The sequence below is a fragment of the Micromys minutus genome (assembly GCF_963924665.1).
Source record: "Micromys minutus genome assembly, chromosome: 17".
NCBI lineage: Eukaryota > Metazoa > Chordata > Mammalia > Rodentia > Muridae > Micromys > Micromys minutus.
In genome coordinates, this window is record NC_137952.1 from 23,745,184 (window position 1) to 23,771,600 (window position 26,417).

At 41.3% G+C, this 26,417-nt stretch overlaps 1 protein-coding gene across 2 annotated transcripts in view; it reads left to right on the forward strand.

The window, feature by feature from the left end:
• CDIN1 (CDAN1 interacting nuclease 1) overlaps positions 1-26,417 on the forward strand; it is a 191,860-nt gene that overhangs the window by 152,099 nt on the left and 13,344 nt on the right. Inside the window, exon 11 of one of the 2 annotated variants that reach the window (XM_080931591.1) lies at positions 12,011-12,079. The exons of the other annotated variant lie outside the window; for it this stretch is intronic. Coding sequence (XP_080787717.1) covers positions 12,011-12,079 — 69 coding nt within the window. The remainder of the gene's footprint in view (positions 1-12,010; positions 12,080-26,417) is intronic. 2 annotated transcript variants of the gene reach the window in all.

The following is a 26,417-nucleotide window of genomic DNA, read 5'->3' on the forward strand; positions in this document are numbered from 1 at the left end:
CCCAGACACCTAACTGCACCTCACCAACAAGTGTGGTCTCTGAGGAGAGGGAGGCTCAGCTGCGGCCACAGTGCCTGCACACATGGGATTTCACTTTGTGTCTTCCGTTCAGTTCTTTCCAAGGGAGTTAACAAACTGGAAACTGCCTAACCAAACATGAGCCGCACTTCCCTAGTGTGTTTTGTTTTCCAATTAATATTTTCAACTATTTGGAGGCAGTGTTGGTACCGTGGGTTTGTCCTGTACAGAAGTTTGAAGAGAACGTAGAATGTTGATCTTCACCAGCCCCAGACATTTTAAAATAATGTTTTTATGGCCCCATACATTTTAAAATAAATTGAACCTATAATTTAACTTCAGTTACCATAAAAGAATTTCCTCTGAAGAGTTGTTACATTTTGCATTTGTTTCTTTGTTTTTTTTTTTTTTTTTTGTTTTTTGTTTTTTGTTTTTTTGTTTGTTTTTTTTTTAAGGAAGGACTGAATACTCTTGGGGATGTCCCTTAATTTCTCAGAATTGAATTCTGCTTGAATTTGAGGTGGTGTTGGAAAAATTCAAGATCAGTAACTTTGTAGACTTGCTAAGGTGTGCTGTATAGGGACATCTCACAGTCCAAGCAGTGATTTCTAGGAAGAAAAACAAACAAAAATCCAAAAAGGAAGTAAAAGACTCCTTACCTAAATCTGTGGCCACGATTCTCCCTTCCTGCTGATGCTGGGGTTAAAGTGTCCATTTGACAACTTGCAAAGCTCTTTATCTTAGACAGCAAGAAAAATCAATGCCAAATTATCTCAAGAATATTATCGATGACCTAAGTGTCATTTTCTGTTTTTATTACTTCTCATCGTATTTGGCTTGTAATTCAAGCCACTTTCTAATTAATTTGGTTTGGCTCAGTTAGAATAGAAAAAGCTAACTGTCTAATAGGTGGCACATGTCGCAGAGAAACCTACAAGTTCCCTATTTCCCCCAGATCAATCACCCATGAAATAACTTACCAAACTTCTGTTTTTCTAGCAAATTCTCAAGAAATACAATAAAATTAAATTTGTCTAGTCCAAAGAAGCGGGAAGAAACCTGAATGAGAGGAGGTGACCCAAAAGCCTAGCTTTATCTAGCTCTGATCTGTCTTCTAGTTGTTAAAATATCCCGAGGCACTCGATCATGTTGCATTTTAATTTCAAAGCCATGTGGTGTGTTAGCAAAGCGCACATGTTCCTGATTTGAACTCCGGCTGTTAAGCAGAACTCTGAGCTGGCCTGGATAGGGTCTCCAGAAGGTCAAAGGCCTAGAGCCTACATCTTGGTTAGCTCTCACCCTTGTGGAAACCAGAAGCCTGGGTCAGGACACCAAGGCCTGTGACAGGCCCTGATTAGATTAGACCAACATCTATCAACTACACAGAGAGTGCACTTAACCTTTCAACTCCAGAGTTTGGATGCATCTTTATTTTTCAAAGGAAAAGGTGACTGTTAACTCTACCAAAGTCTTGGTCCACAAGCAGAGGAGTCTAGTTTATTGTCATTTCATCTAGTGCTGCATTTCTTTAGGGACAGTGATACAGTGAATGCACATCAAAATGCATTTTATCTGCTCTCCTAATTCATAAGCTTGGTATCTACAGAAAACTGTTTTCTAATGGTATGTGGTTTTTCTCCCTCACATTTGAGTTTAATATTTCCTTTGACCTCCACCCACAGTTACCCATTTCTTGTAGGCACTTGTTGGTTCGCTGTGTAAAGAGCAATAACTGCCCTGAGAAATTTGATTTTTTTTTCTTCCAAGTATGTGGCTTAAATAGTAGTTTTAAAATTATTTCAGTTATTTAGAATATACTTCTTAACTCTTAAGAACTTAACCCGCAAACTTCTAAAAACACTACAGTTCTAGAAGCACGTATGTATTCAAATGTGGTTGTTCCTGTGCTCCTCATGAGACTGAGCAAGCCTGGGACTTGCGGGGCACTGTTCAGCCTAGCCTCACAGGCTGAGCATCTGCCTGCGATGTCTTTGTCCCTTTGCTGTCTATGGGCTGGACTCAAGAGCAGTGGTGTTGGTGGCAGACCAGGCAGTGGGAAACAACTGGACTCCTGAAGACAGGGTTTGGGCCTCTTGTCCCTTCATTTATTTTGTAGTCTTCTCTGGAGACCTGGGGAGCAGGGAGCAACAAACTACAAAATCCTTGCCCTCTTGAAACAAGAGTTTCTCTCTAATTCTCCATCTGAGTCTATCTTCAGCCACAGATGGCTGAAACAGTATTTTTCTCTTTATTCGTGCACTCGCTCTAGCCTTCAGGATGACATCGTTCTTCTGTTGAAGGGAGTTTTTCCTTCCAATGCTTTATCTCTGCCATACATGGAGTCAGTTAATAAGCCCACTTCTCATAAAATTTATAGACTCTGGCCTGCAGTGCACGTTTGAAGGGGGGAAATGCAACAAAGACCCTTCAGAGGAAAGAATCCTTTTCCTGAATAAAGGAAAGATAAAATGAGCTCATTTTAATTATATTAAAAGTAGTCATCAATCACCGCAATATAATGATCTCTCTCTCTCTCTCTCTTTCTCTCTCTCTCTCTCTCTCTCTCTCTTTTCTCTTCTCTCTTCTTCATTTAAATGAAATCAAAATTTTAGAACGTTTGAAACTTTTCTAAAACATGAGGGAACCTTCTTTGCCAATTCACTTTCATTTGGGGGTAATTTTTAAATTTCCTGTTACATTTGTAAACTTTGAATTTCAAAACCTACTGCCAGAAGTGATATTTTTGTCAATTTTGTCTCAATATTTTGGATGCCACACTTTTCATCTTGACATTATAATATTTTAAAAATTATTCTGAATTTTGTATTTACTAGAAAAATACTTAGCAGCAAAAATCATCATTATCCTGTTAACAAGACATGTTTCTGTTCGTAGTGTTTGATTCACTGAACATGTATTTGATAGGTCCATCAGTCCCATTGACTGAGACCTGTGTGTAAATGGAATAAAGACATCTTAATAATTGGGGTTAAAACAGAAGGAAGATGGCACAGTAGGTAAAGTAATTGCCACACAACCATGAGAACCTAAGTTTGAATCAGCAGAGCTCATGTAAAAGCAGGATACTGAAAGATGGAGACAAGAAAATGCCCAGAGCTCTCTGGCCAGCCACAGCAGCCAAACAGTGAAGTCCAGGCCAGTGAGAGACCTTGCCTCAAACACTAAGGTGAAAGATCTGCAGGTGGTATACACCTTTGATCCTAATACTCAGTATGCAAAGCCAGATAGATCCTGTGAGTTCAGTGCCAGCCAGAGTCAAAAAAGTGGGGGTCCTCAGTGGTTTAGTGATTGCATGCCTGCCTGCTGAGGGCGTAGACTTTATCCATAATATGGAATTTTCTCAAAAGGGAGCAAGGGCAACTGAGAAAGATGAGAAGGATGCTTAATGTTGACTTCTGGCTTCCGCATACACACACCTGCTTACACAAAAAGTACACACACATACACACATGCAAACAAGGATTAATATCAGGAGATATATATATATATATATATATATATATATATAGTATTTTAGTGATTTTTCTCTGTTCTGCAGCTCCACAACTCCCAATAACATCATTTCCTCCTTTCAATCACTCTATGTCAGAGACTTGATTGACTTTTAGACCTGAAAATAGTAGTCCATATCTTGCCCTCCCCTGTTTTTCAGAAGCTTATTTTGAATTTCAAGACTGTCTACTCAGCAGTCCTTGAGCAGTGTTCAGAAAACACTTCCTGTGTAGCTGCTGTAATACCAGACTCTTGAAGGTGTTTGTGCAGCTTGAGTTTATCTAGATGGTAGGTAGATTTGACTGTTGATAACTGTTCTAGGGTATTGGAATTAGAATTCTCAGACAAGCTTGGGTGGAGCATGGAGAAATTGTTCAGTAGTTAAAAGTACTGTTTGTCCTTCTAGAGGACCTGAGTTCAATTCCCAGCATCCACATGGTGGCTCACAGACTTGAGTAACCGCAGTTCCAGGGCATCCTGCTCCCTCTTCTCATATCTGCAGGACCCAGGCATGCATGTGGTTCACATACATACATGCAGGCAAAATACCCATCACATAAAAATAAACAAAATCTTTTTTTTTATTCTGTCTTTACCTAATCGATTGTAGAATGTTTTCATGCCTTGTGGAGAGAACACAGTGTTCTGCATCCTCAGGAATATGACTCTGAGTACCAAATGCCAAGTTACCACAAGCCTGGCTTGGACCGATTGTAAGCCTTCTAACATCCTTCTGGATAAATTTCTAGAGCTGTTGGCTTCATCTCAGGCAGGCTTTCCCCTGGCCCTCCTCACTGCTGTTAGAAAACTCCGAACAGATAGATCTCCAGGGCCGTCCTGGGAAGACGTCCCACACATGAGGAAAGAGGGAAGGACTAACGGAGGCAGGTGAAGATAGTAGGGACAGGCTGGGGGGCTCATAGTAGTGCATAGAGTTGAAACTTGTTCTCCGTGGTTGCTTGTAATCACAGTCTTCCAACAACTTCTGCTGTGTTGCCTTTAAAATATTTGAATGCAGCACCCTTCTTCATTCATATTCTCAGCAATTGTTTCCTTCCTCTCCTTGAGACTTGATTGTGAAGTGTTTCTTAGAATTAATCAATAACGCCTTGAGATTCTCCAGTTTAATTTGTATGTATTTATCTTGGGAGATCGTACACATCTTTCTAGCATGCAATTTCGTAGTTGTTTGGATGTTGGCAGGTTTTTCAGGGTGGGAGTGGAAGAGGTTGTATTTTTAGCTGTCGTGATCTACTTTGTAAATGTGAACTCACTACTCTGTTCTCCAGTTGATTTACTGCATATGGAATCAACTCACTCTAAGTACACCCTACAATTTCAGTGGTTTACAAAACCAATAAAAATACAAAATGCTGAAATAAATATTTAAGATTCCTTTTCTGCATCGTGCTAAAGATATGATGAGAATAACTTTTAAAAGAAAGTATTTGCACTTGAGGAATTCAGATAAAAGTCATGAAGCTATAATTAAGAACAGAGTTATGGGGGGCAAGTTAAATTTGGGGGAGGGAATTAAATTTTACTATTTGCCTTATTCTTGTCTTAGATTCACTTGCTCGCTGTTAGACGTGATGGACTACCAAGTACAGCATATGTTGTCATTTTACGATCAAGTTCTGTATTTCAGCTTGGCATTCCTGCCATGTGGCTGTGTGCCACGGCTTTGTGTCAGGGCCCTTCCCAATACAAGGCTGGAGAGAAACCAATACCAAATGCTTAGAGTTCCCCAAATAGCCTCTTGCTATCTGACTTCTAGATACATCTCCAGCAGAGATGATTGATAACTCTCTTCTACAAGTGCTACTTCCTCTCACAAAACCCAGCCTCTGCCTCAGGCCAGTTTCTTCTGTCTCCCCTGGAGAATCTTTTCCGTAGGCCATGGCCTAGAGGACCAGCTCTATACTTGTAACACTTCAGAATTATTGACAGTAGCTGCTTCAAGTATAAGTAGACAGTAGGTCCCACAGACCTACTAAATTAAGCCATGTCCAAAGTCTAGAGAGTTGTACTTTGTCCCCTCAGCCCCTTAGGATTGGTGCCTCTCACTGGTTTGTTAGAACCATTGATGTGATGAAGAAAGAACCAGAATTTCTGGACCTGGGTTCAAATAAACACCTGTGCTTTTTGGATTGTACAATTGTAGCCTTTTTGGCAAAGTCACTGAGGGAAAGGACGATTTGGGGGTTTAGAAAACAGCTAGCTCACATGGTGCCTCAGGTAGTCTGAATCTGGTCATTTGAAAATGATCAAGTATGCAGACAAGTTCCCTGGGTGTGTTAGCCAGATTTGTTTAGGGAGTAGTACTCTAGAAAGCCAGCAGGTTCTTCTCTCCGCTTGTCTGTGTTTGATCTAGAACCTTCCATTATCATTTGTGCTTTGAATTATTCCAAATAGGGAGTGGCTCTCAGTCTCTTGCACATTGAAACTCTTCACCCTATTCCTTGAGAATTAACCAGCAGGCCTTTCTGACCAGGAAGCAGGCAGGCTAACTTCAGATCTTACATCTCACTCTATTCTTCCAAATCCCATCTGTCAGTCTAAACCCCAGTTTTGTAATAGACCACCTATTACAATTTCCTCTCCCTCTGTGACCCTGTCTCCAGAGGATCACACATCATCCCTTCTAAACTTACCCAGATTTATTCCTTTATCCCAACTCCCAAGCTCAGGAAGAACTTCCTGAAAGCCTTCAGGTCACTCCTGGGAGGCAGAGTGGCTAGCTTCCGATCTTACCCCCTCCCTCAGCTCCTACAAAACCCATCCCTCAGTTTCATCCCCAGCTGTGTAGCAGAACACCTGTGTCAGCCTCCCTTCCCTTACTCTCCTCTCACCGGTGGGTCACACAGATCTACCTTCCCCCACTTTATTTACTCTATTCCAGCACTCAACTCCAACAGGTATTCTGAGAGAACCTGCAGGCAACTCTAGCCAAGGAAGCACTTATGCTAACTGCAGGGCTTCACCTTTCCCTTCATTCTTTCAAGTCTAGTCCCCTAGCCTCATCCCCAGCTCAGTACAGACCACCTGCTGCTGCCTGTGCTTACTCAAGTGCCCCTACTCCACGGGGACTACACAGATGCTGATGGAACACCCTGCTTTCCTCCATCCTGTGTAACCCCTCTTAGCCCTTCCCATTCCAAAGTCAGCTTCCAATACCTAGAAAACCCTTTTACCTGGAACCCACAGTGGCCACAGCTGTTAGGATCCCAGAATACTGTCCTTCCAGCCATCACACAGCCACGGCTCTCTCCTAAGAACCACAAATGGCAAGAAAAACCAAGCAACAAAACACCCATCCAAAAACGACAAGACCAGATATCAGCACCTAGAATTACAATCTTTCTAAACCCAGATGCCTAGAGGCCAGCATAAAAATTCAATAAATAACAGTCAGGACAATATGTCTGCATTGGAGCCCAGCAACCCTACCACAGCAGGACTAGAGTATTGAAAGATAGCTGAAACACAAAACAAAAACCTTAGAAACCTTTATGAATATGATAGAGTCCTAAAAGGTGAGATGCATAATGCCCTTAAGAAACCTGTGGAAATGGAGACAAGTAGTGAAAGGAATTGGGTAAAACAGTTCAAGACTTGAAAGTAGAAATAAAATCAATAAAGAAAACCCAAACTGAGGCAAATCTGGAGATAAAAGTTTTAGGAACTCAAACATAAATCTCACCAACTCACCAACAGAATACAACAGAGGGAAGAGAGAATTTCAGGCACTGAAGGTACAGTAGAAGAAATGGATACCTTACTCAAAAAATTTGATAATTAATATATATATACATATATATATATATATATATATATATATATATATATATATATATATATATATATAACTAGGAATAGAAGAAGGAGAAAATTCCAGGTCAAAAGGACAGAAAATATTTTCAATTAACTAATGGAAGAAAAATTTCCTAAACTAAAAATGAAGATGTGTATCAAGGTAAAAGAAGCATACAGAAAACCAAATACACTGGAACAGAAAAGAAAGTCTCCTTGGTACATAATAATCAAAACCCTAAATTACAGAACAAAGAAAGACTATTAAAAGCTGCAAGGGGAAAAGACTAAATAACATATAAAGGCAGACCTATCAGAATAATACTTGACTTCTCAGTAGAGACTCAAAAATTCAGAAGGTCCTAAACAGATGATTTACAGATTCATAGAGATCACAGATGCCTGCCTTGTCTACTATATTCCTGAAAAACATTCAGTCACCAAAGATGGAGAAAACATGATGTTTCATAATAAAACCAAATGTTAACAACATTTATGTATAAACTGAGTCCTACAGAAGGGGCTAGAAGAAAAACTCCAGCCTAAAAAGATTAACCACACTCAAGAAAACACAAGGAATAAATAATTCCAGATCAGCAAATCAAAAGTGGGGACATACACATGCACACCACAACAACAAAATAACAGGATTCAACAACACCTCTCATCAATGCTCAGTGGAAAGAGATATTGCAAGCAAACAGACCTAAGAAGCAAGCCAGTGTAGCCATTTTACTATCTGATAAAATAGACTGCAAATCACAACTAACCAGAAGAGAAAGGTAAGGTCACTACATACACATCAAAGGAAAAATCTTCCACGAGAATATTACAATTCTTAATATCGATGTACCAAACACAAGAGCTCCCAACTTTGTAAAAGAAACACTACTACAACTTAATTACATATTGATCCTCACACACTGATAGTAGGAGACTTCAATATCACAGTCTCACAAGAAGACAGGTCATACAGACAAAACCTAAACAGAGAAATGCTGGAGCTAACTGATGTTATTAGACCTAACAGACATTTACAGAACATTTCACCCAAACAAAAAAAGAAATACCTTCTTCTCAAGACATCAAGAAATTTTCTCCAAAATTGATGATATACTTGGACACAAAGCAGTCTCAGCAGATACAAGAAAAATGAAATAGTACCCTGTATCCTGTATGACTACCATGGATCACAGCTGGATATCAGCAACAACAAAAAGTGTACAAACTCATGGAAACGGAACTACTCTCTACCGAATGAAAAGTGGGTCAAGACAGAAATGAAAGACTTTCTAGAATTGAATGAAAATGCACAACATACTCAAACTTACGGGACACAGTAAAGACTATAATAAGACGCAAGGTCATAGCAATTAAGTGTCTACATTAAAAAGATATTGGAAAGATCTCATACTAGTAACTTAACAGCACACCCAAAAAGCTCTAGTACAATGTTTCTTAACCTGTGGGTCATGACCCTTTCATAGAGGTTATACCAGATATCCTGTATATCAGATATTTACATGATAATTCGTAATGGTAGCAAAATTGCAATCATTAAGTAGTAGCAAAAATAATTTTATGGTTGGGGTCACCACAACATGAGAAAGTGTATTAAAGGTTCATAGCATCAGAGAGGTTGAAAACCACTGCTCTAGAACAAGAAGAAATCACACTGAAAGGAGCAGACAACAAGAAGTACTCACTCTAGACTCAAATCAATAAAATCAAAAACAAATAAAAAGGGATACAAAGAATCAGTGAACCAAGGTGTTGGTTCTTTGACAAAATCAGTAAGATTGATGAACCTCTATCCAAATTAACTAAAAGACATAGAGAGAAGATACAAATTAACAAAACTGGAAATGAAAAGGGGACAAAACAACAGACCCTGTGGAAGTCCAGAGGATCATTAAGAACATACTTTCAAAACCTGTATTCCACCACTTTAGAAAAGCTAAAAGAAATGGGGGATCAAGTGGGAGGGGGAGGGGCAGAGGGATGAGGGAAGGAATATGGGGAGAGACATTTAAGATAAAGGCCCACTTTGGGGATAGTATGGAAAATGTATACATATATGAAGGTAATCTAAATGGAATTGCCATATAGTGGGGGAGACAGAGGCCCAACTGTCCAGTTCTCTTGTCACCAAATAAACTTTCTAGTACCAGGACTGGGTTACATCTAATTGAACTGTTGATCAAAGGGGGCCCATGGGAATCTCTAAGCAACCCAAGCTGTTGCTAAGACTAGCCGTTGATTTTCACAAACAGAGGACAAGGCTCCATTTCTGAAGACAACAGCTACACAAGTCATCAAATGTGGAGAAGCTGAGCTAGTGCCTACCTAGAGCCTGATGACATGCTCTCATACTTACAAATTCATGCTTTGCACAGACATCATCAGAGAAGCTCCTTCCTGAAGCAGATGGGAACAAATACAGAGACCCACAGCTAGGTATTATGCAGAATGAGAGACCTTGGAATATCCAACCCTAAACAGGATGTCTCCATCAAATCTCTCTCCGAGGGGCTCAGGGAAGGAACCCTGTAGAAAAGGAGGGGGTAAGAGTATGTGAGCCGGAAGGGATGGAGGGCCCCAAGGAAATAGGACCTCTAAATCCCCATGACTAAAGCTCATATGAATTCAAAGAGCCTGAAGCAGCATGCACTGGCTCTGCCCCAGGTCCTCTGTGTATGTATTATGGCGTCAAGTTGAGTGTTCTTACGGGATTCCTGAGTGTGTGAACAAGTGGGTGTCCCATTCTTCTGTTCTCTTCTGTTTTTCCAATTCCAATGTGTTAGTTTTTGTTTTAATTTATTATTTATTATTTTATTATTACCCCTCAGAAGCCTGTTTCTTTTCTAGTAACAGACAGAAAGAGAGTAAATCCTGAATGGGAGGAGGGTAGCGCAGAATGAGAGGAGTAGAAAGAGGGGAAACTGTTAGGGAGATATTATAGAGAAAAAATTATTTTCAATAAAATGTAGGGGGAGACATGGGAGCACTGTGTGCCATGCTGGGCCCTCTGACTGCAGGCCTATGAATAGTTTTCAGAGCATTTACACTTGCTAAGTAAGCACGCCTACTGAGCTGCACCCCTATCCAGATGTCAGAGCCTTTCCATTTACTTGTGAAAAACAATGAAGTCTCAGAATTAGAAGTGACCACAAAAGTATTTACCGAGCACAGTCCCCTGTTCAGTTTCAGTCTCTTAGTCACAGAGTAGATACTTGACCTAGTCATTCCAGTGGCTCACCAAGGTGAGCTGGGAACTCGATTGACATGAGACACTATGTACAACCCCAGACTGGGAAGCATAGTTAAATCAATAGCTGCAGTCACTTAGCATGAGATTTCATAGCTCATAAGCTTAGAAACCTACTCGACAAATTAAGGCATTTGGATACAAACTTACACTCTTGCCTTTTCTCTAAATCTTTTGAAAATGATTTTTTTTTTTCCTACTGCCAAAGACTGGTATGAAGATCAGAAGTGAATATCATTGCAGACTTAGAAACATTAAGGAAGTCACAATTAAGCTTATTAAGTAAAAGAAAACATAAAATGTATTTGTTGCTTATTATAAGTACTTTGATGAGGTAAGTTCTGGACCAGTGTATTTTATATTCATTAATTGCATGTATATCTCTTATTAAGCCTTGTAGCTATTCTATAAAGTAGATGCTATTATTTTTATTTTAATCATAAGAGAGCTGATGCCTGTTCAAGGTCAGAGAGCCAGTAAATGGCTGAGCTAGGCGTCTAATCTTAGTCTGACTCCAAGGGCATTGCACAGCAATTAATGACATTAGACCATGATTTAGGCTAAGGTTCCTAAAACTCTGGATTAAATATTAATTAAAGCCATGAACTTTATCCTGTATAATTGCACATATGTAAAACTTTTCATATGGTTTTAGAAGGCCCAGGGACTCTCCAGCATGGGCTTCCAAGGCTATTATCCCCAGTGAGAATGCACACTTTAGATGTAACCTGGTAGTGAGACTGGTCAATAGCTACAGGTAAATATTCACTACATAGTCCTGGGGTGTTGCATTTAACACTATGAGTTAAGTAAAAAGGAGTAATCTAATCCAATAGACTCGACACACATGTCCCATTGAATTTAACTCCATGCAGCAATAGGAATTCAGCTATTCCTTGTGGAGATACTGAGCTACTACTTTTGATTGGGTAGAGACATTGGGGGTCTTGTTTGTTTTATTGTTTGGGGTGGAGTTTTGCTTGTTTTATTTGGGAGGGTTGCTTGGTTCATTGGTTTTTGAACTCCCTCTTATTTGGAAATTGTATAATATGACTTATACTTGCTTATAAGGATGAGAACAACAATACAAGTTTTAAATATAAGACTTTTGAGATCATCAAAGATTGCAACCTTCTCACTCACAGTGAATAAGAGGGTGCAGAAAGTCTCTGTAACGAAGTCAAGATCACACAGCCAATAATGTCCCCATCAGGCCCAGGGACTTCACTAGGTTCTTCTGTGCTTTTCTACTGCACTGGACTTGACTAGGTCACAGCTTGCATATCCAAACCACCAACTGTACATCTTGATCTCGTTCCTTTCCACACAACTTTTATGGCTCATGGAAATAAAACAGTACTGAGAGACTTAACACAGATATTCCTGTCTGCTATAAAGGTTCGGAGAGAAGTTATTCTACATCTACATTCAAGAACAGACCACAAAAACCGGAGCTGTGCTGTCTCAGTGAGTTGGGGAAAGGTGAAACAGAACTGTCATTTTTGTGAATGTAGCATCTAAGGGGAGGGATAAACTTACAAGTTTGCCCTTTTTCTCCCAGCATGCATCCAGCTCCCCACTGTGTATCCAGGTCCTGTACTTGGCACCTTTAGCACAGACACTTGTACCCCATCCCTTGTCCTTACAGTGATCTCAGTTACTAGAGGAATTGACAAAAAAAAATGTAGGCTGTGTCCTTGGCACAGGTGTAGAGCCTCCTCCTCAGAATGATGACTTCTGATGTCTCTAGTGGTTTTCCCCACAGGGGAAAATATCTTAAATTTGTATTAGCAGAGCATTGGCTGGGTGTAGTTGTCTCTTCAAACAGGATTCTTCTCCCAGTAATAGTCAAGGATTGGAACCAGATGTATTAAGAAATAGGAGCCTGTTTTCTTGAGGCCAGTAATGACTATCCCTGGCTTGTCAAGGGTATCCAGTTAGCCGATTAGATAAAAAAAAAAAAAAAAAAAAAAAAAAATCCAAAATAAACTCAATCCTTAACAACCCATAATTTATGAGAAAAATTATGATAAAATCCTAAACACCATTGTATCACGTCAGAGGTGTGACCAAAGCCAACCCCAAGAAGATGCCAAAGCCCAGGAAGCTAAGGGTTCTCCCATTAGATTAGCAAGAACATGTGGCACAGGCAGTTACAGATCCCAGACCATAGGTGTAACTGCGTTCTAAGACTACCAGTTCATTCTTACTAAATCATGGTGCTCTAGATTCTCTAATAACTCATTGCTTTTGCTCTCATTGGAAAATGATTCTATACTAAGCTGTACAATGATAATTACATTCCTGGAACTTGAGGGGTTTGTGACATTTTAGACTGCAAAGAACTTTTTAAAGAGAGACCAGGGAGAAGGGGATGAACTAGCAAATGTAGGAATTGTTTATTTGGTTGGTTGGTTGGTTGGTTGGTTGATTTTGTTTGGTTGTTACTTTATTTTATTTACTTATTTTTTGGTGACATTGGCATGCACTAGAACACATATTGCATGGTTGAAAGCAGCCAAAAACATTGCTGGCTTTATTGAATCAAATAAATTATTATACAGGTATTTCAGTCAGATGGCATTTTGTCATCAAATGTAGTCATTACCCATAAGACTGTTCTCTTGAGCCAAGGACTTAAAAAAGAAAATACAGGGTGCCTTGTTGTACACATGGCTTTGTACTAAACATTTATTTGTTACACTAGAGGGGGGAAATATAGGTCTACCAGTCAGACATGGTAACTGGAAAAGCATGTCATTTCACCAGATCATCCCAGGACATCTCTACTCTTCCCTCCTTTCCTAATGATGTTTGACAAGTGGAGATGAGTTTTTCTAATCCAAGTGTCTCCTATGCCACACAGTGGGATAGTACTGTCAAGTCTCTGCTCTGCTGCTCAGGATGTCACAACACCAGAGCCTGTGAGCAGCTGCAAGGAGCTTTTTTCTTTTTAAGACTATCTGAAGCTATGGTTAATTTCTAATTTTCTAAAATAGGTCTGAGGCTAGGAAGAGCCGAGATTAGGTATGCTTTTCGTGGTTGAAATCAAGCTACAAATTGTACACTGTGCTTGTAAAGATGATTAAGGCCATCCAGCCGCACTCCAGCATTTGAGCAGATTAATTGGAGCATGCAGATTTGTGTTAAAACATATGTTGGAATTAGGGGAGACTTTTTTTCTTTTTAATGCTATTTAAAGGTTTTTTTTTTTTTTTTAAAGCAAGTTCCTATGTGTAATTTTCACATTTCTAATTCTCTCCTAAAAGTCTGAGATAAATTCAAATAGGCGAGGGGACTAATATGGTAGGACTTTGTCACAATGAAAATGTGTCTTTCTCTCAGTTGGTGACGGCCTTTTTCATTGACTAAGCCCCAGACTGTTCATTAGTTTTAAATGCTTGCATGATGAAACCAGCAGCACTTGTTAAACAGGAGCACACACACAGCAGCCAGAGTGCCTGCCCCTGAGCCATGGTGCCCGTGAGTGCATACTGGGCACTGGGAAAATAGAAGTTGGAATTTGTAGATGGATTCCAAATAACACTCAGGTGGTGATAGGAAAGATTTGTGATAGACTATGCAGAGTGCCTGCCGGAGTGGTGTGGGCTCCCTGGATGGAGCAGAGGCATAGCCAGGGCCTCCCAGTGAAGAAAGTCAGTGGTGTGGCGTGGTCAGTGGGGGAAGCTAGACACTCAAGTCAGTAAAAAAGGAAAAAAGAAGACACTGAAATCCAGCAAAAGGCATTTGCTTGGCACACTTGTACAATACTTTAGAGCTAGAATGCAGCTTGCACAGAACAAATATAAAACACTTAGTGAATCTTTGTGTCCTTGTTTACTTAAGAATTTGTATGCTCAAAATTTTCCCATCGCCCTTATTACAGTTGCTTTACAACAAGGAAGAACAACTGATCTCATTAGGACAATAAACTCTCTACTCCTTCACGTAGATTTCTTTGTTGGGATGTAGGTAGATTTTATCTTAAATAATGCATAAATGTTGAATTATCTCATCTCACCTCTCCTTTTGGCTCTGCTTGGTAAATAACACACACACACACACACACACACACACTGCTCTTAGTTTCTCCTTGTGCTTGTCTGTTCTCCTCTTTGCTAATTTTACCTTCAGTTCTATAATATAACTGTTGTATATGGGGAATCTTGCTGGAATAGGCTCGAATTCCCTGAGGGCATCACTTTGGAGAAAAGTCCCCTGCTGATTTCATGGACTGTGTGTGGGTGTGTGTATGTGTGGGTGTGTGTGTTTGTATATATGTGTCTGTCTCTGTGTGTGTCTGTCTGTGTGTGTGTCTGTGTGCATCGAATATGTGACTCTCTGCCCAAGTAAAATTGCCAAGTTCCGTTAACTCAAGTAGTACCTCTAAGGGGCCACAGGAAAGGCCTATCTTTCTGAAGGAGCTATGGGGCTGGTTTCCGGTAACAGGCACACTGCCTCTGTGAAGGTTTGGTTTGCTTGTACAGATTCAATTCTATCGGTCTTATTCTGTACATTTCTGATAATGAGGTCAATGATTAACACTTATTATTAGAGGCTATTAAGTCAGCTGGAGAAAATAACCACAGGTTAATCACAAACCCTTGTGTCCCTCCCCAACTCCCCACCCTAGTAGTAAAACTATATAGCAATGGGTCAGAAGGGGCCCTAAGCAATAGTGAAACAAATTCATAAGTCTATTTGATGCTCTCCTGGTTGATTGGTTTGTTTGTTTGTTTTGAGACTTGGTCTCTTTGTGTTGCCCTAGATGGTCTGAAACATAATTCTGTTCAAGTGCTGAGATTACAAGCATGCACCACCACATCCAACTGAGCTGTCCACTTCACTTGAAGTTGGACAATCTACACACTTGGGACCAGCAAGCATCAGTTTTTCATCTGAAATACAGACATGTACTCCAGTCAGGCTGACTGAGATTCAAGAAGCATGTGACTTAGTAACCAGGGGATCTGGGGAGCCATGAGTCAAAGCCCAAGCAAGACCAGGTGCCCAGGCTCTATAAATACAAGTTACACAGGGACATACAATCATATCTTCACCACGGTACAAAGAAGAGCCTCTGGTCATAGCCAGGGCTGGCAATTGGTCTTGGGGCTTTTCTCCACATCACAACTTGAAAACTAGCTCTCTGGTGACCTGTGGAAATACTGTTCCTGTTACCTTGTGCAGATAACTAATTGGAAGCTAAGACCCCTCTGGAGCTCAAATACTTTCTTGTAGAATGAACTGGTAGTGAAGCCATAATTCTTGAGCCCAAGATTTATTATAAGTGAGAAACTGCTGGCCCAAAGTTGAATTTTCCTCACTATTTGTTACAACTTGTTATTTTGACACTGCTAAACCAAAAGACAGAGGAACCCACACAGCTCACAGGGGTAGCCAGACATTCTCAGAGTCATGGTTCACAAGTGCTCCCTTACTAAATTAAGATCCACAAGTAACAGCAACTGCAAGGATATAGAAGTCATCTGACTTTAAATCAGTCTTATTCATTTTGACTTTACATACATTTCCATAGCTAAATGATGTCAGGGTTCCATAGAAAACAAATAGAACGAGACAAATAGAAATATTGGAGTAAGCATCTATATCCTTAATGTAAGGATGACTAGAAATTAGAGTTCAAAGCGCAAAGCTGAAAATACAAATTTTGGCTATCTTCTTACTCTGTTAGAATCCCGTTCTCAGCCCTCTGACTGTCTAACACTCTTGCCCTAGTAAATGACTACTGCAGATCAGGTTACTTCCTGTCTCTCTGACTCTGCTCATTAAAAGTGAAATTTGGTTTGTTTGGTTGTTTTTTTTTTAAATAATTGTTTCTGATATCATGCTAGGTCTGTAAATCATAATTCTTTATTCATTGTCCTCTGTGTTTGTCACATGCGTCCCCACCCCAGAAGCACCCACCCATCTCTCTTGGCAGAAGCCCCTTGTTCCCACTCTGTGGCTGTCACATCCACGGTCATCTTCAACCCTCTGCTTGTGTGTGTGAACACAGCTTCCATCAAGTTGTCTGAGGATGTGATGTGAGGCCTGATCCCAGCACAGAGGACTCCTAGTCTAACCTCTCTTCAGCCCAGGTATCCTCAGAGTCTCTGTTTCTACTCTGTGAGTGTCAGGACCCTCCCCACTCCCAGCCTTGAGCTGTAATACCTCCTAGTTAACAGACCCTGTAGAGATGTCTTGGTCCTTGTCATCCACTGTGGGTGGCACTGTTAATCATACTATGACTCCTCGGGCCCCTCCCTTTCCTTCTTCCACCCACCAGTGTCTCTCTGAGTCATCTTCATGATTCTCCTTCCTTCCTCTGCTGTTTTCATCGTAGGCTAGAACTGGGATCTTGTACTCTTAACCTATACTTTTATCTTTATATTACAAAGATACTATATTTTGAAAAATGATTAAAAAAAAAAAAAAAAAAAAACATGGAATCCTTCTCTACCATTCCAGTGCAGGTGACCTTTCCTTTCATACTCTTTACCCTTCAACCTTTTAAGAATGTCAGGTGGGGCATGGTGGTGGAGGCTCACACCTTGAATCCCAGCACTTGGGAGGTAGAGGCAGGCAGATCTAGGGCCAGCCTGGTGTTCAGAGCTACTTGTAGAAGAGCCAGGACTATTCCCAGAAACCCTGTCTTGAATGAACAAGGAGGAGGAGGAGGAGGAGAAGGAGAAGAAAAAGAATCAGATTACAGTGGGTATACTAAACACCTCCAAGTCCGAATTCGTGTAGCACACATAGCTATGTGTTTGGTAATTTGGAGATGGAATCTTCTCTGCCACTTAAGGATTCCTTCCATTTGTCTCAGAAATGTTCTGGTTTTTTTTTTTTTCTTCCCTTTCCAATATGAGGAATCATAACAAAATATGAAGCGCTAGGTACATGTATAATAGTGAAGATCCCGAAAAGGAAATTAAGAAAATATTTCCATGCATGTTTTTTTAACAGAATTGTGCAACTTAGAGTTCTAAAATTGAACTAAGCAGGATGTTTTCCCTTTGCCTCAAAAGACAAACTCTTGTTCTGTAGAAAGAGATAACAATAGTGGTAATCATAAATTTAAATAAAAAAATAAATCACATGATTTTTAAAAGAAAATTTTTAGAAACTATTAGGTAGCCCGTCCCGGCAGATAAAACTTACTACATCCTTAGAAAATTTCAGTGCATAACCAAAATCTACCTTACAAACTTAGAAGATTGGTCTGTGGATGGATACGCAGTAAAACCCAGTGTTGGGATCTCAATGGAAAATACCTCCATCCCTTTCAAAACATATTTATGCCAAAATTTTATTTTCATAGAGCTTAGTCCTGTCCAGTTTGTTGCATTTAGGCAACGTGAGAAGAAGAGTGGAATGTCAGATCTCATCCTAGAAACGGAGATACACAATGCAAACCTTTCACCTCATTCTGACTCAACTGGAAACCTCGTTAATATAACAGGGTCCATAACGTGAGGGTCACACCACCTCCCAGGCTCCCCTGGGTCCCTGGGTAAGCAATCACTGTCCCTCTGTTCTCTCACCATTGTTCCCAGTCCAGCCTGGGACTCACCCAGCTTCTCTCCTTCCACATCCTCCCAAATAACATGCCCATGTCCTCTAAGCCTCTGGAAAGCACTTTGTACATGCAGTTTTGTGGAAGAAAAGAAACATTTTGCAGTCTAGTTAGTGATTTAACCTGAATAGGGTAAGGACCAGCCTTTCCCATGTTCTCCAGAACACAGAGAAAGAAGGGGCCACACTGACTTCCCCAATTCCCTTAACATGACTTTCGTTTCCTTTGGGTAACTTAATGTTATATACAGTTAATATACAGCCAGAGAAAGGGACACTTCTCTTGGTCACAACCTCATCTCTCTCTGTCTCTGTCTGTGTCTCTGTATCTCTCTCTCTCCCTCATGCACTCGCGCGCATGCACACACACACACACACACACACACAAGTTGAGATCACAAATCTGTCTAGTCCTTTAACAAATTAATGTAGAAACATTTTAATGAGTCTAATCAGATTATGATAAGCACTTTGAAAAATCAAGATAGAACTTGGGAAAAATCTTTATTCGGAATCTTTAAAGGTTTTGTTTTGGCTACTGTATGTAAATTTTTCAATAGTGTATCTAATGAAAATGTGGACGCTTTTACCACTATAGTATTTTTCAACTACAAGTTTTTCAAAGGTTTATTTTTAGTTTTAATTATGTATCTATCCGTATGCGTTGTTGGGTGTTGTGCACATGAGCACAGTGCTTGTGGAGGCCAGTGGAGGGCATGTGATCCCCTGCAGATGGAGTTAACAGGTGTTTGTGAGCACCTCAAAGTCAGTACTGGGAACCAAACATAAGCCTACTGAACTTCTAACCACTGAGCCATCTCTACAGTCCCATAAACCAGTCATCTATTTTTGTCGAATTAATAATATTAACCCTGTCAAATTAGGTGAAGTTTAATAAAGAAAAACAAGCCCCTTGAGTGAGCCAATTCTCAAACAAAGTTTAAATATCATACCATGACCATGAAAGGCTTTTCTATACAAACAATGCCCTTCTTACAAATACCACTTCCATCCTCTCTGAAATGTCAAGGCCCCAGAGTGGCAGTGGCCACCTGAAGACATTAGAACTGAGAGGCTGCAGAATTGCCATGAGGATGATTGGTACCTGCCCAAGGCAGATCCCTTCTAGAGCTGGTGTAATGGTCAGTGACGTGAAAGAGCGGTCCTCCCAAATGGCACCTGTTAGCCTGCTTCAGTCAAACTAATGCTTGGTCCATAAATAAGCCTAACGCTGAGTGATTGATCTGTGTAACGTCTATCATGGAAATAGACCAAAGGCACCAGGATCGCTTCCCTGTGGAAATCATGGTGGTAAATTGCCCTTCGTGTCCCTGTTCGGGGCCTTGCTGATCAAATTGTGGATGTAACAACTTCACGGACTGAACTTTCAGTCTCTTGAGATCTTCGGAGTCTTTCCTCAGAGTGGAAATACAATTGTGCCTTGCTCCACCGAGCGGCCTCAAGGAAGGGGCTCCCCCAGGGATGGCTCTGCTGTCAGCCTTTTTCAACCCTGACTTCTAAGGCTTGCTACTGTTCAAAAGTCCAGCTGAAATGCTTTTGTGTTAGCTTGCAGGAGTGCTGGTTGGGACATAACCTGCCATTAAGGTTGAGGTGACGGGTTTAAGCTAACAGGGAAAAGTCTTAGACCTATTTTCCTGTGAAAGTTTGCTAGCAAACTTGTCCTTGCGCAGTTTTTAGCCCACCTAGCCTCCCCTGTGAGTGCCACAACGTTCTAAACCAGCTCGACGACTTAGATCAGGTAAGCCGAGGTATCCTATGGTACTTTTCTGTCTCCTTCACTGTTGACAAATATATAGCCCTGTGCCACCAAGTAGGTACTGAAGGTGACAGGATTCTTCCTTCACAGTATGAGATACAGAACCATGAAGCACTGACAGGCATCTTCCGAACTTGACATCCACAGGGCAGTCAGCTTCTCATTTGTGTCTCAGTCTCATAGAGTCACAAACCCTCGGCCCCAAGCCCTCATATCCATATAGGTTTTATCATAACATATATCGTAGCTACTGTTTCCGCTGAAAACTACCCACTGACCCTGGATGTTGTTTATGGGAAGGCTTTACATAATCCCGTTCATAGAGGCTTTAGATGCACCTGAGGAATCTAAACATTTTCATATTACTATGCAGTGACTTTGTCATAACTAGATGGTCATATTTGTGTCTTATGATCAAAATGCATTGCATAGATGTATGAAATTCTGAAGGAATCAATACAAAATGTTTTTAAAGTAACAATAGATCTATTTTTGCAATAACCCTTTTTGTAGTGGAAGAGGGTAGGGGAAGTCTCTGCCTTTGGTATTAGATTTTATGCCATTAAATTTCACAAGTCGGACAAAGACTTCAGCTGCACCAACAACCACACAAAAGGCAAAAGTCTTCTGTAAGCACAAGAGACTCACTGGTTACTTCTCGTATCACCCACGTTGGCTCCAGCCCAGACTGTTAGTTCAAACCCTAAAAATAAACACCTATTAATCAGCTAAAGGCAACATGGGTGGACAAGTCCTCTGACTAAAGGACCTAATCTGGTTACCTAGGATGAAGCTGTAGACAGCCAGAAATGTCTCTAGGGGGAAAAAAAACAAAAAAGCAAAAACAACAACAACAAAAACAGTGTCTAGCTTAACAAAACGTTTAAAGTAGCCCTGTAACTGCTCTCCACATTGACTGTGGTTTTCACTTGGTGAAATCATAGTACCTGGCAACCCTGCTGCCCTGTGGGCTCCATTCTCCAGCTGGTGAGGGGACGCTGAAGGGTCCCTCACCTTCCAAGGCCAGCTCTGCCTGCTCTGCCTTTTAATCAAAAAACAATCAGAAGGAAACTCACACCTGGAAGTCCTTATCATCATAAAACTCAGCTAATGACTTCTTGTGACGTTCAGTGAAGTTGCCGTGTACCTCAGTAAAGGAAACTGTTCCCTGTTCACCTTGTGCCCACTGACTTCTCAGAGAATACAAATCAGAGGACCCCCGTGGAGCCATGGGGGAAGTTTATGTACATGGTTTTGTCTCAACCACTCAGGAAAGTTGAGCCTGCTGTATAGTTTTCAGATTTTTTATTTATTTATTTTTTATTTTTTGGAATGGCAGTCTCTTTTTCTGCGTGTGGTGGGAGTGGGGAGGGGACATTTGTTTTAGTGTACACATTTCTTTAATGTTTTTACCCCCAAATAAGTGAGCTGCAGTAGATACTTTGGCCCCACACAAAGTAAATATTTAACTCAGGGATTCCACAAAGAAATGAGCCTGGAGTGTTTGGATTTTAAGCAGGAGGACTGCCCTTGGGCAGAAAGAGCTGCCAACGTTCCTTCTGTAGTTGATACTCTCTCTCCTTGGCCCTCAGAACAGCTTCCTCTGAGGTGTTGGTCCTCCAACCTCATCAGCCCTGCTTTGTCACTGCCAACACTGCCACCACCACCATCACCACCACCACCACCCCACCCCCTGATCCAGCTGTGTTTTCTGAAGGATCACTGTCTTGCTCTAGTGTGAATCTTCTGCAATCATCCATGTCTGCATCTCCCTACACGTCTGCCATCTCTTTCCTTTCTTATTCCTCCTCACCCTTGACCTCAAGAGTTTCCCTAAAGACTGCGGGCCCCTCTGCTCAGAGTTCTATCTAGCCTTTCCAGACAGTCCTCCTCCGAGCCACAGCACAGCTGTCTTCAATCTCTCCTATGCTAAGTTTTGAGCTCACCCATACCACTGGGAACCTGAGAAGGCAGGGTCTCCTGATGGCCAGTTTGGACCTGGCAGCTTTTTCCGGAAGGCAGAGACCTCACTCTCCCTGTTTACAGATTCGAAAGGCTCTAGCTGCTCACTACAGGTGGGAGGTGGAATTGGTTAGTCTAGGCGTACCAATCCCTTCTCTGTGAGCCTATCTGCTTTCTGTGTTTGGTTTTGAGCATTTCACCTCTGACAGCCTCAGTTTCCCCGGCTGTCACATCAGAAGAATGCACTGTCTGAGGGCAGCTTTATCACTGTAGAGTTTGTAGACATAAAGTGAGAGCTGAGCTATGGAACACTGTGCTGTCAGCCGCCGAGAAGCCTCATCCTGTCCAAGCAGGGCTCTGTACTCACTGTGGGTCGTGTGATGCTCACTGCAAAATCCTGAGGTGCAGTTCTGTCCCCATATTTCTTTCCTACAACTGTCTGACAGAACAACTTCATTAACTTGAGGAAACAAAAGCAGCTTTAGAAGTCAGTTCTGGCTGTTAGGCCTCCTAAGACCATGTGTGTACACACACACACACACACACACACACACACACACACACACACACCATCAAACGCCAGCTTCAGTGGCCCAAAAGGTTTCTTTGTTCTGTCAGGACAGGACTAACCCCAAACTTCAACTATAACTGTTCCTCCAGTTATCAGGGGTGGGGGGTGTTATTATTTTTCCTTTCCTTTCTAGAGACTTTGAATAATACTTTTTAAATGTTTTCTTAAGCTGGAAAGATAGCTCAGTCAATAAAGTGCCTGTTCTACAGACCCGAGAACCTGAGTTCAACAACCACACAAAACCCAAATGCAGCCGTACATACCTGCAGTACAGGCACTGGGTATTGGAAATGCAAATTTCTGAAGCTCATCAGCGGACCAACCTAGTGAAACCAGCGAGCTGCTGGTTTGTTAAGAAACTTCTGGGGGAAAAATGGAACAGAGACTGAACATTTTAAATGGCTGACTAGCCACTAGTCCAACTTGGGATCTATCCCATGGAGAGACACCATAACCCTGACACTATTACTGATGTTATGTTATGCTTGCAGACAGGAGCCTAGCATGGCTGTCCTCTGAGAGGCCATACCAGCAGCTGACTGAAATAGATGTAGATATTCACAGTGGGAACTCCTAAGGAAGAGTTAGGAGAACGAGTGAAGGAGCTGAAGGGGATGGCAGCCCCTTAGGAAGACCAACAAGTGTCAACAAATCTGGATCTCTGGGAGCTCCCAGAGACTGAGCCACCAACCAAAGAGCATACATAGGCTGGTCTGAGGCCCTGGCACATAGGAAACAGCGGATTGCCTTGTCTGGCTTTAGTGGGAAAGGATGCACCCACTCTAATCCTGTAGAGAATGCTCCAGGGAGAGGGTATACTGGGGGGGGGGGCCTCATAAAGGCGAAGGGGAGGAGGCTTTGGGAAGCATTTGGGATGTAAATGAATAAAACAATAATAATAAAATAGGAAAAGAAAACCTGTCTGGACTAATGGTACAGACATTGATCATCAATGACAATTTACATTGACCTTTGATGCACACATGACATACACATGAACACATGCACACATGTGCAAAAATGTAAAAAGATGCTTTTTTATCTACAGCTTCATCACTATGAGGAGCAGTACTAAGCCACCCTGACTGCAGTTACTGGTGTAATTTTAAGCATAGTCACAATATTGTGCAACAAATCTCTGGAACTTCTTTATCTTGCAAAACTGAAACTCTAGCCTCTCCTGCCCTTGACATGTACTTTCTGTGCCTGTGATTTTTGGCACTGATACACTGAGGTCTTTGACATGGCTGAGCCCATGTCAACAGCGCACTCAGGACTTCCCTCCCTCTCTATGGTTGAGCTGTCTTGTGACGTCTAACCAGAACTTCTTTTTTAAGGTTGAATAATATTCTATTGTTGTGTTCCATGCTTTCTCTAACCATTCATCTATCCATCAGGGGGCCATCTGAGTCGTTCTGTTCTCTTGTTTTCAAAGGAACATTGAATCCATTCATTATAAAGAGCCATTTGTGTTAAGAAGACTTCAAAATCCTGACCCTAGGAAATGTACTTTGGATGGTGCAGTGAAACCGCATGGCATCACCCTGAGTTTGGTTTGTGTAGTTCTTCTTTGTGTGTCTTGGGACCTAAACACAGAACTATGCATGGTGGTGCCCTGTCACCAAGAGCAGAAACCTGTAATGTAATTTTGATCCGTGGCATCATGGAAATTTTCTCTCTAGTCTCAGAGTCTCCTGGTCACAGGATGCCACCATCTCTTTTTTCAAAGTCAGGAACAACTAACAGGGCAGCTACCCTACCCTATGGCTCCAGAGCTGAGCAAATGCCACATCACCCCACGGCTGCTCAGGATCTTACATATGGGTGACAATAAATGTGTACTTGTTAACGTGTTAAAAGCTGATTTATTCTCATACCTTGAACTCCAGGATATACTTTATCAGTGGGGAAACTAAGACACAAAACGTTGTTGTTGTTGTTGTTGTTGTTGTTGTTAAAAAGCTATTAGTAGACCTTGCTAGCATCACATATCAGCTAAAAGAATCTTTGTCGAAGCAACTGCATTAAAGGCAAGAGACCCTTACCTTAAGACTGGAAGGGTGAGAAGTTTCAGAGCCAGGCTCCAAATATCAGAATATCTGGGAGAGCCATAGAAGAGGGTGACTCCAAAAGGTCAGGCTGTAATTAGACAAACCTGTAGGGCATCTTTTTTAAATTAGTGATTGATGAGGGGAGGAGGGTTCAGCCCATTATGGGTGGCACCATCCCTGGAATGTGGTCCTGGGTTCCATAGGAAAGCAGGCTGAGTAAGCCATGAAGAGCAAGCCAGTAAGCAGCACTCCTCCATGGCCTCAGCGTCAGCTCCTGCTTCCAGGTCCCCAGCTTGTTTGAGTTCCAGTCCTGACTTCCACCAATGATGAACAATGGCATGGAAGTGTAAACCCTTTCTTCCTCAAGTTGTTCTGGTTATGGTGTTCCACCACAGCCGTAGTAACCCTGACTCACACACCAGCCTCACTACCGCTGCTTCCTCTGTTTCCAGTGAGCACTTCTACCCGGCAGGCTCACTGTAAGTATTAGCTGAGATCACATGTACAACATAGTTAACACAGGACCAGGCACATAGTAAATGGCTAGTCATTAGCAATCCTCTTCTTCTTCATCATAAGCAGTTCTGCACAACCTTATGATTTTTTTCTCAGCAAATATGGGTACTACCACAAGTGGTGCAGAGATACACATGTGTGTGAAATGCCCATAAAATAATAAAACAAAATTTAAATAAGGCTGCTATTACCAACCAATAGGGATTTTTGTTTTAAATGACATAAAGCAAACCAAGGCCTTGACAAGAATATCTGGTACATACCAAATATTTGATTAGTACCTATAGGCTCTTAGGATTATTATAATTATTGCTGATATCACTTTAGTCAAAAAGTAAGTAAATAGTTTGTGTCTACTAGTCTCAAAATTTAAATAAGACTGGAGTAAACTCTCTCCTGGGTTAACTGTAACAGCATCACACTGACTACAACACCATACTCTGCTTGTATTAGAAAGAGAAGCAAGTAGCAGTTGGTTCCTGGGCTCTAGGAGCCCAGGACTGGTGAACTCTGGACTTCCTGTAGGAGCAGCCCTGCTGTTAGCCTCCAGTGTCCTCCTGGGCCTGATGATGCTTGAACCCCTTGGGCCTTTTCAGCCCCTCAGCAGTGTCTCTCTTCACTGGGTACCATCCCTAGCCCACTAATTAAACTAAACCTTTGAGGCTCTAAGCAGCTTGCACTTTCACTGACTCAAGTTTTACGGCAATAAAATTGGCCTTCCAAATTCACACTTCCAATTTCCCCTTTGCATTCCTTTTCTTGTTGTTTCTATTCTGACATTTTATTGCATATGATTGTTTTTCAGGGAAGGCAGGTTATGAACACATTGAAAGCTTCATACCAATATATAGAAGCCATAAGATTCTCTTTTAAAAGCTCTGTAGGAAACAGTGGAAAGATCAATGTGTGTGTGTGTGTGTGTGTGTGTGTGTGTGTGTGTGTGTGTGTGTGTTTAGATAATAGGAAGGTAGACAGACAGACAGATAGATACCATGTGTATTGCTTTGAAAAGTGAAGCTCTGAGACCTGCAGGCCACTCCTAACCTGTGTGAGGCAGCACTCCCGGGATTGTATTTGTTGTTCAAAAAGGGCAAAGCCTGTGTCACTAAGGTCTCTGTTTACTGTAATAGTCTGATATCTCTTCACTCATCTTAAACACCTTAAGGTATTTGGAAAGGGAAATAAAAATAAAACAGGGGCGGGAACAGTGGTTCTTCATTTTGACTGATGTTTTTACAACCTTATCATTTAGATAAGAGCTACTGTAAACAAAAGCCTACCTAAATTGATTGTATTTAAAAAGAACTAAAAGCCACCTGTGTGCAGCAATGGGCTTCAGGGGGTTTGGGG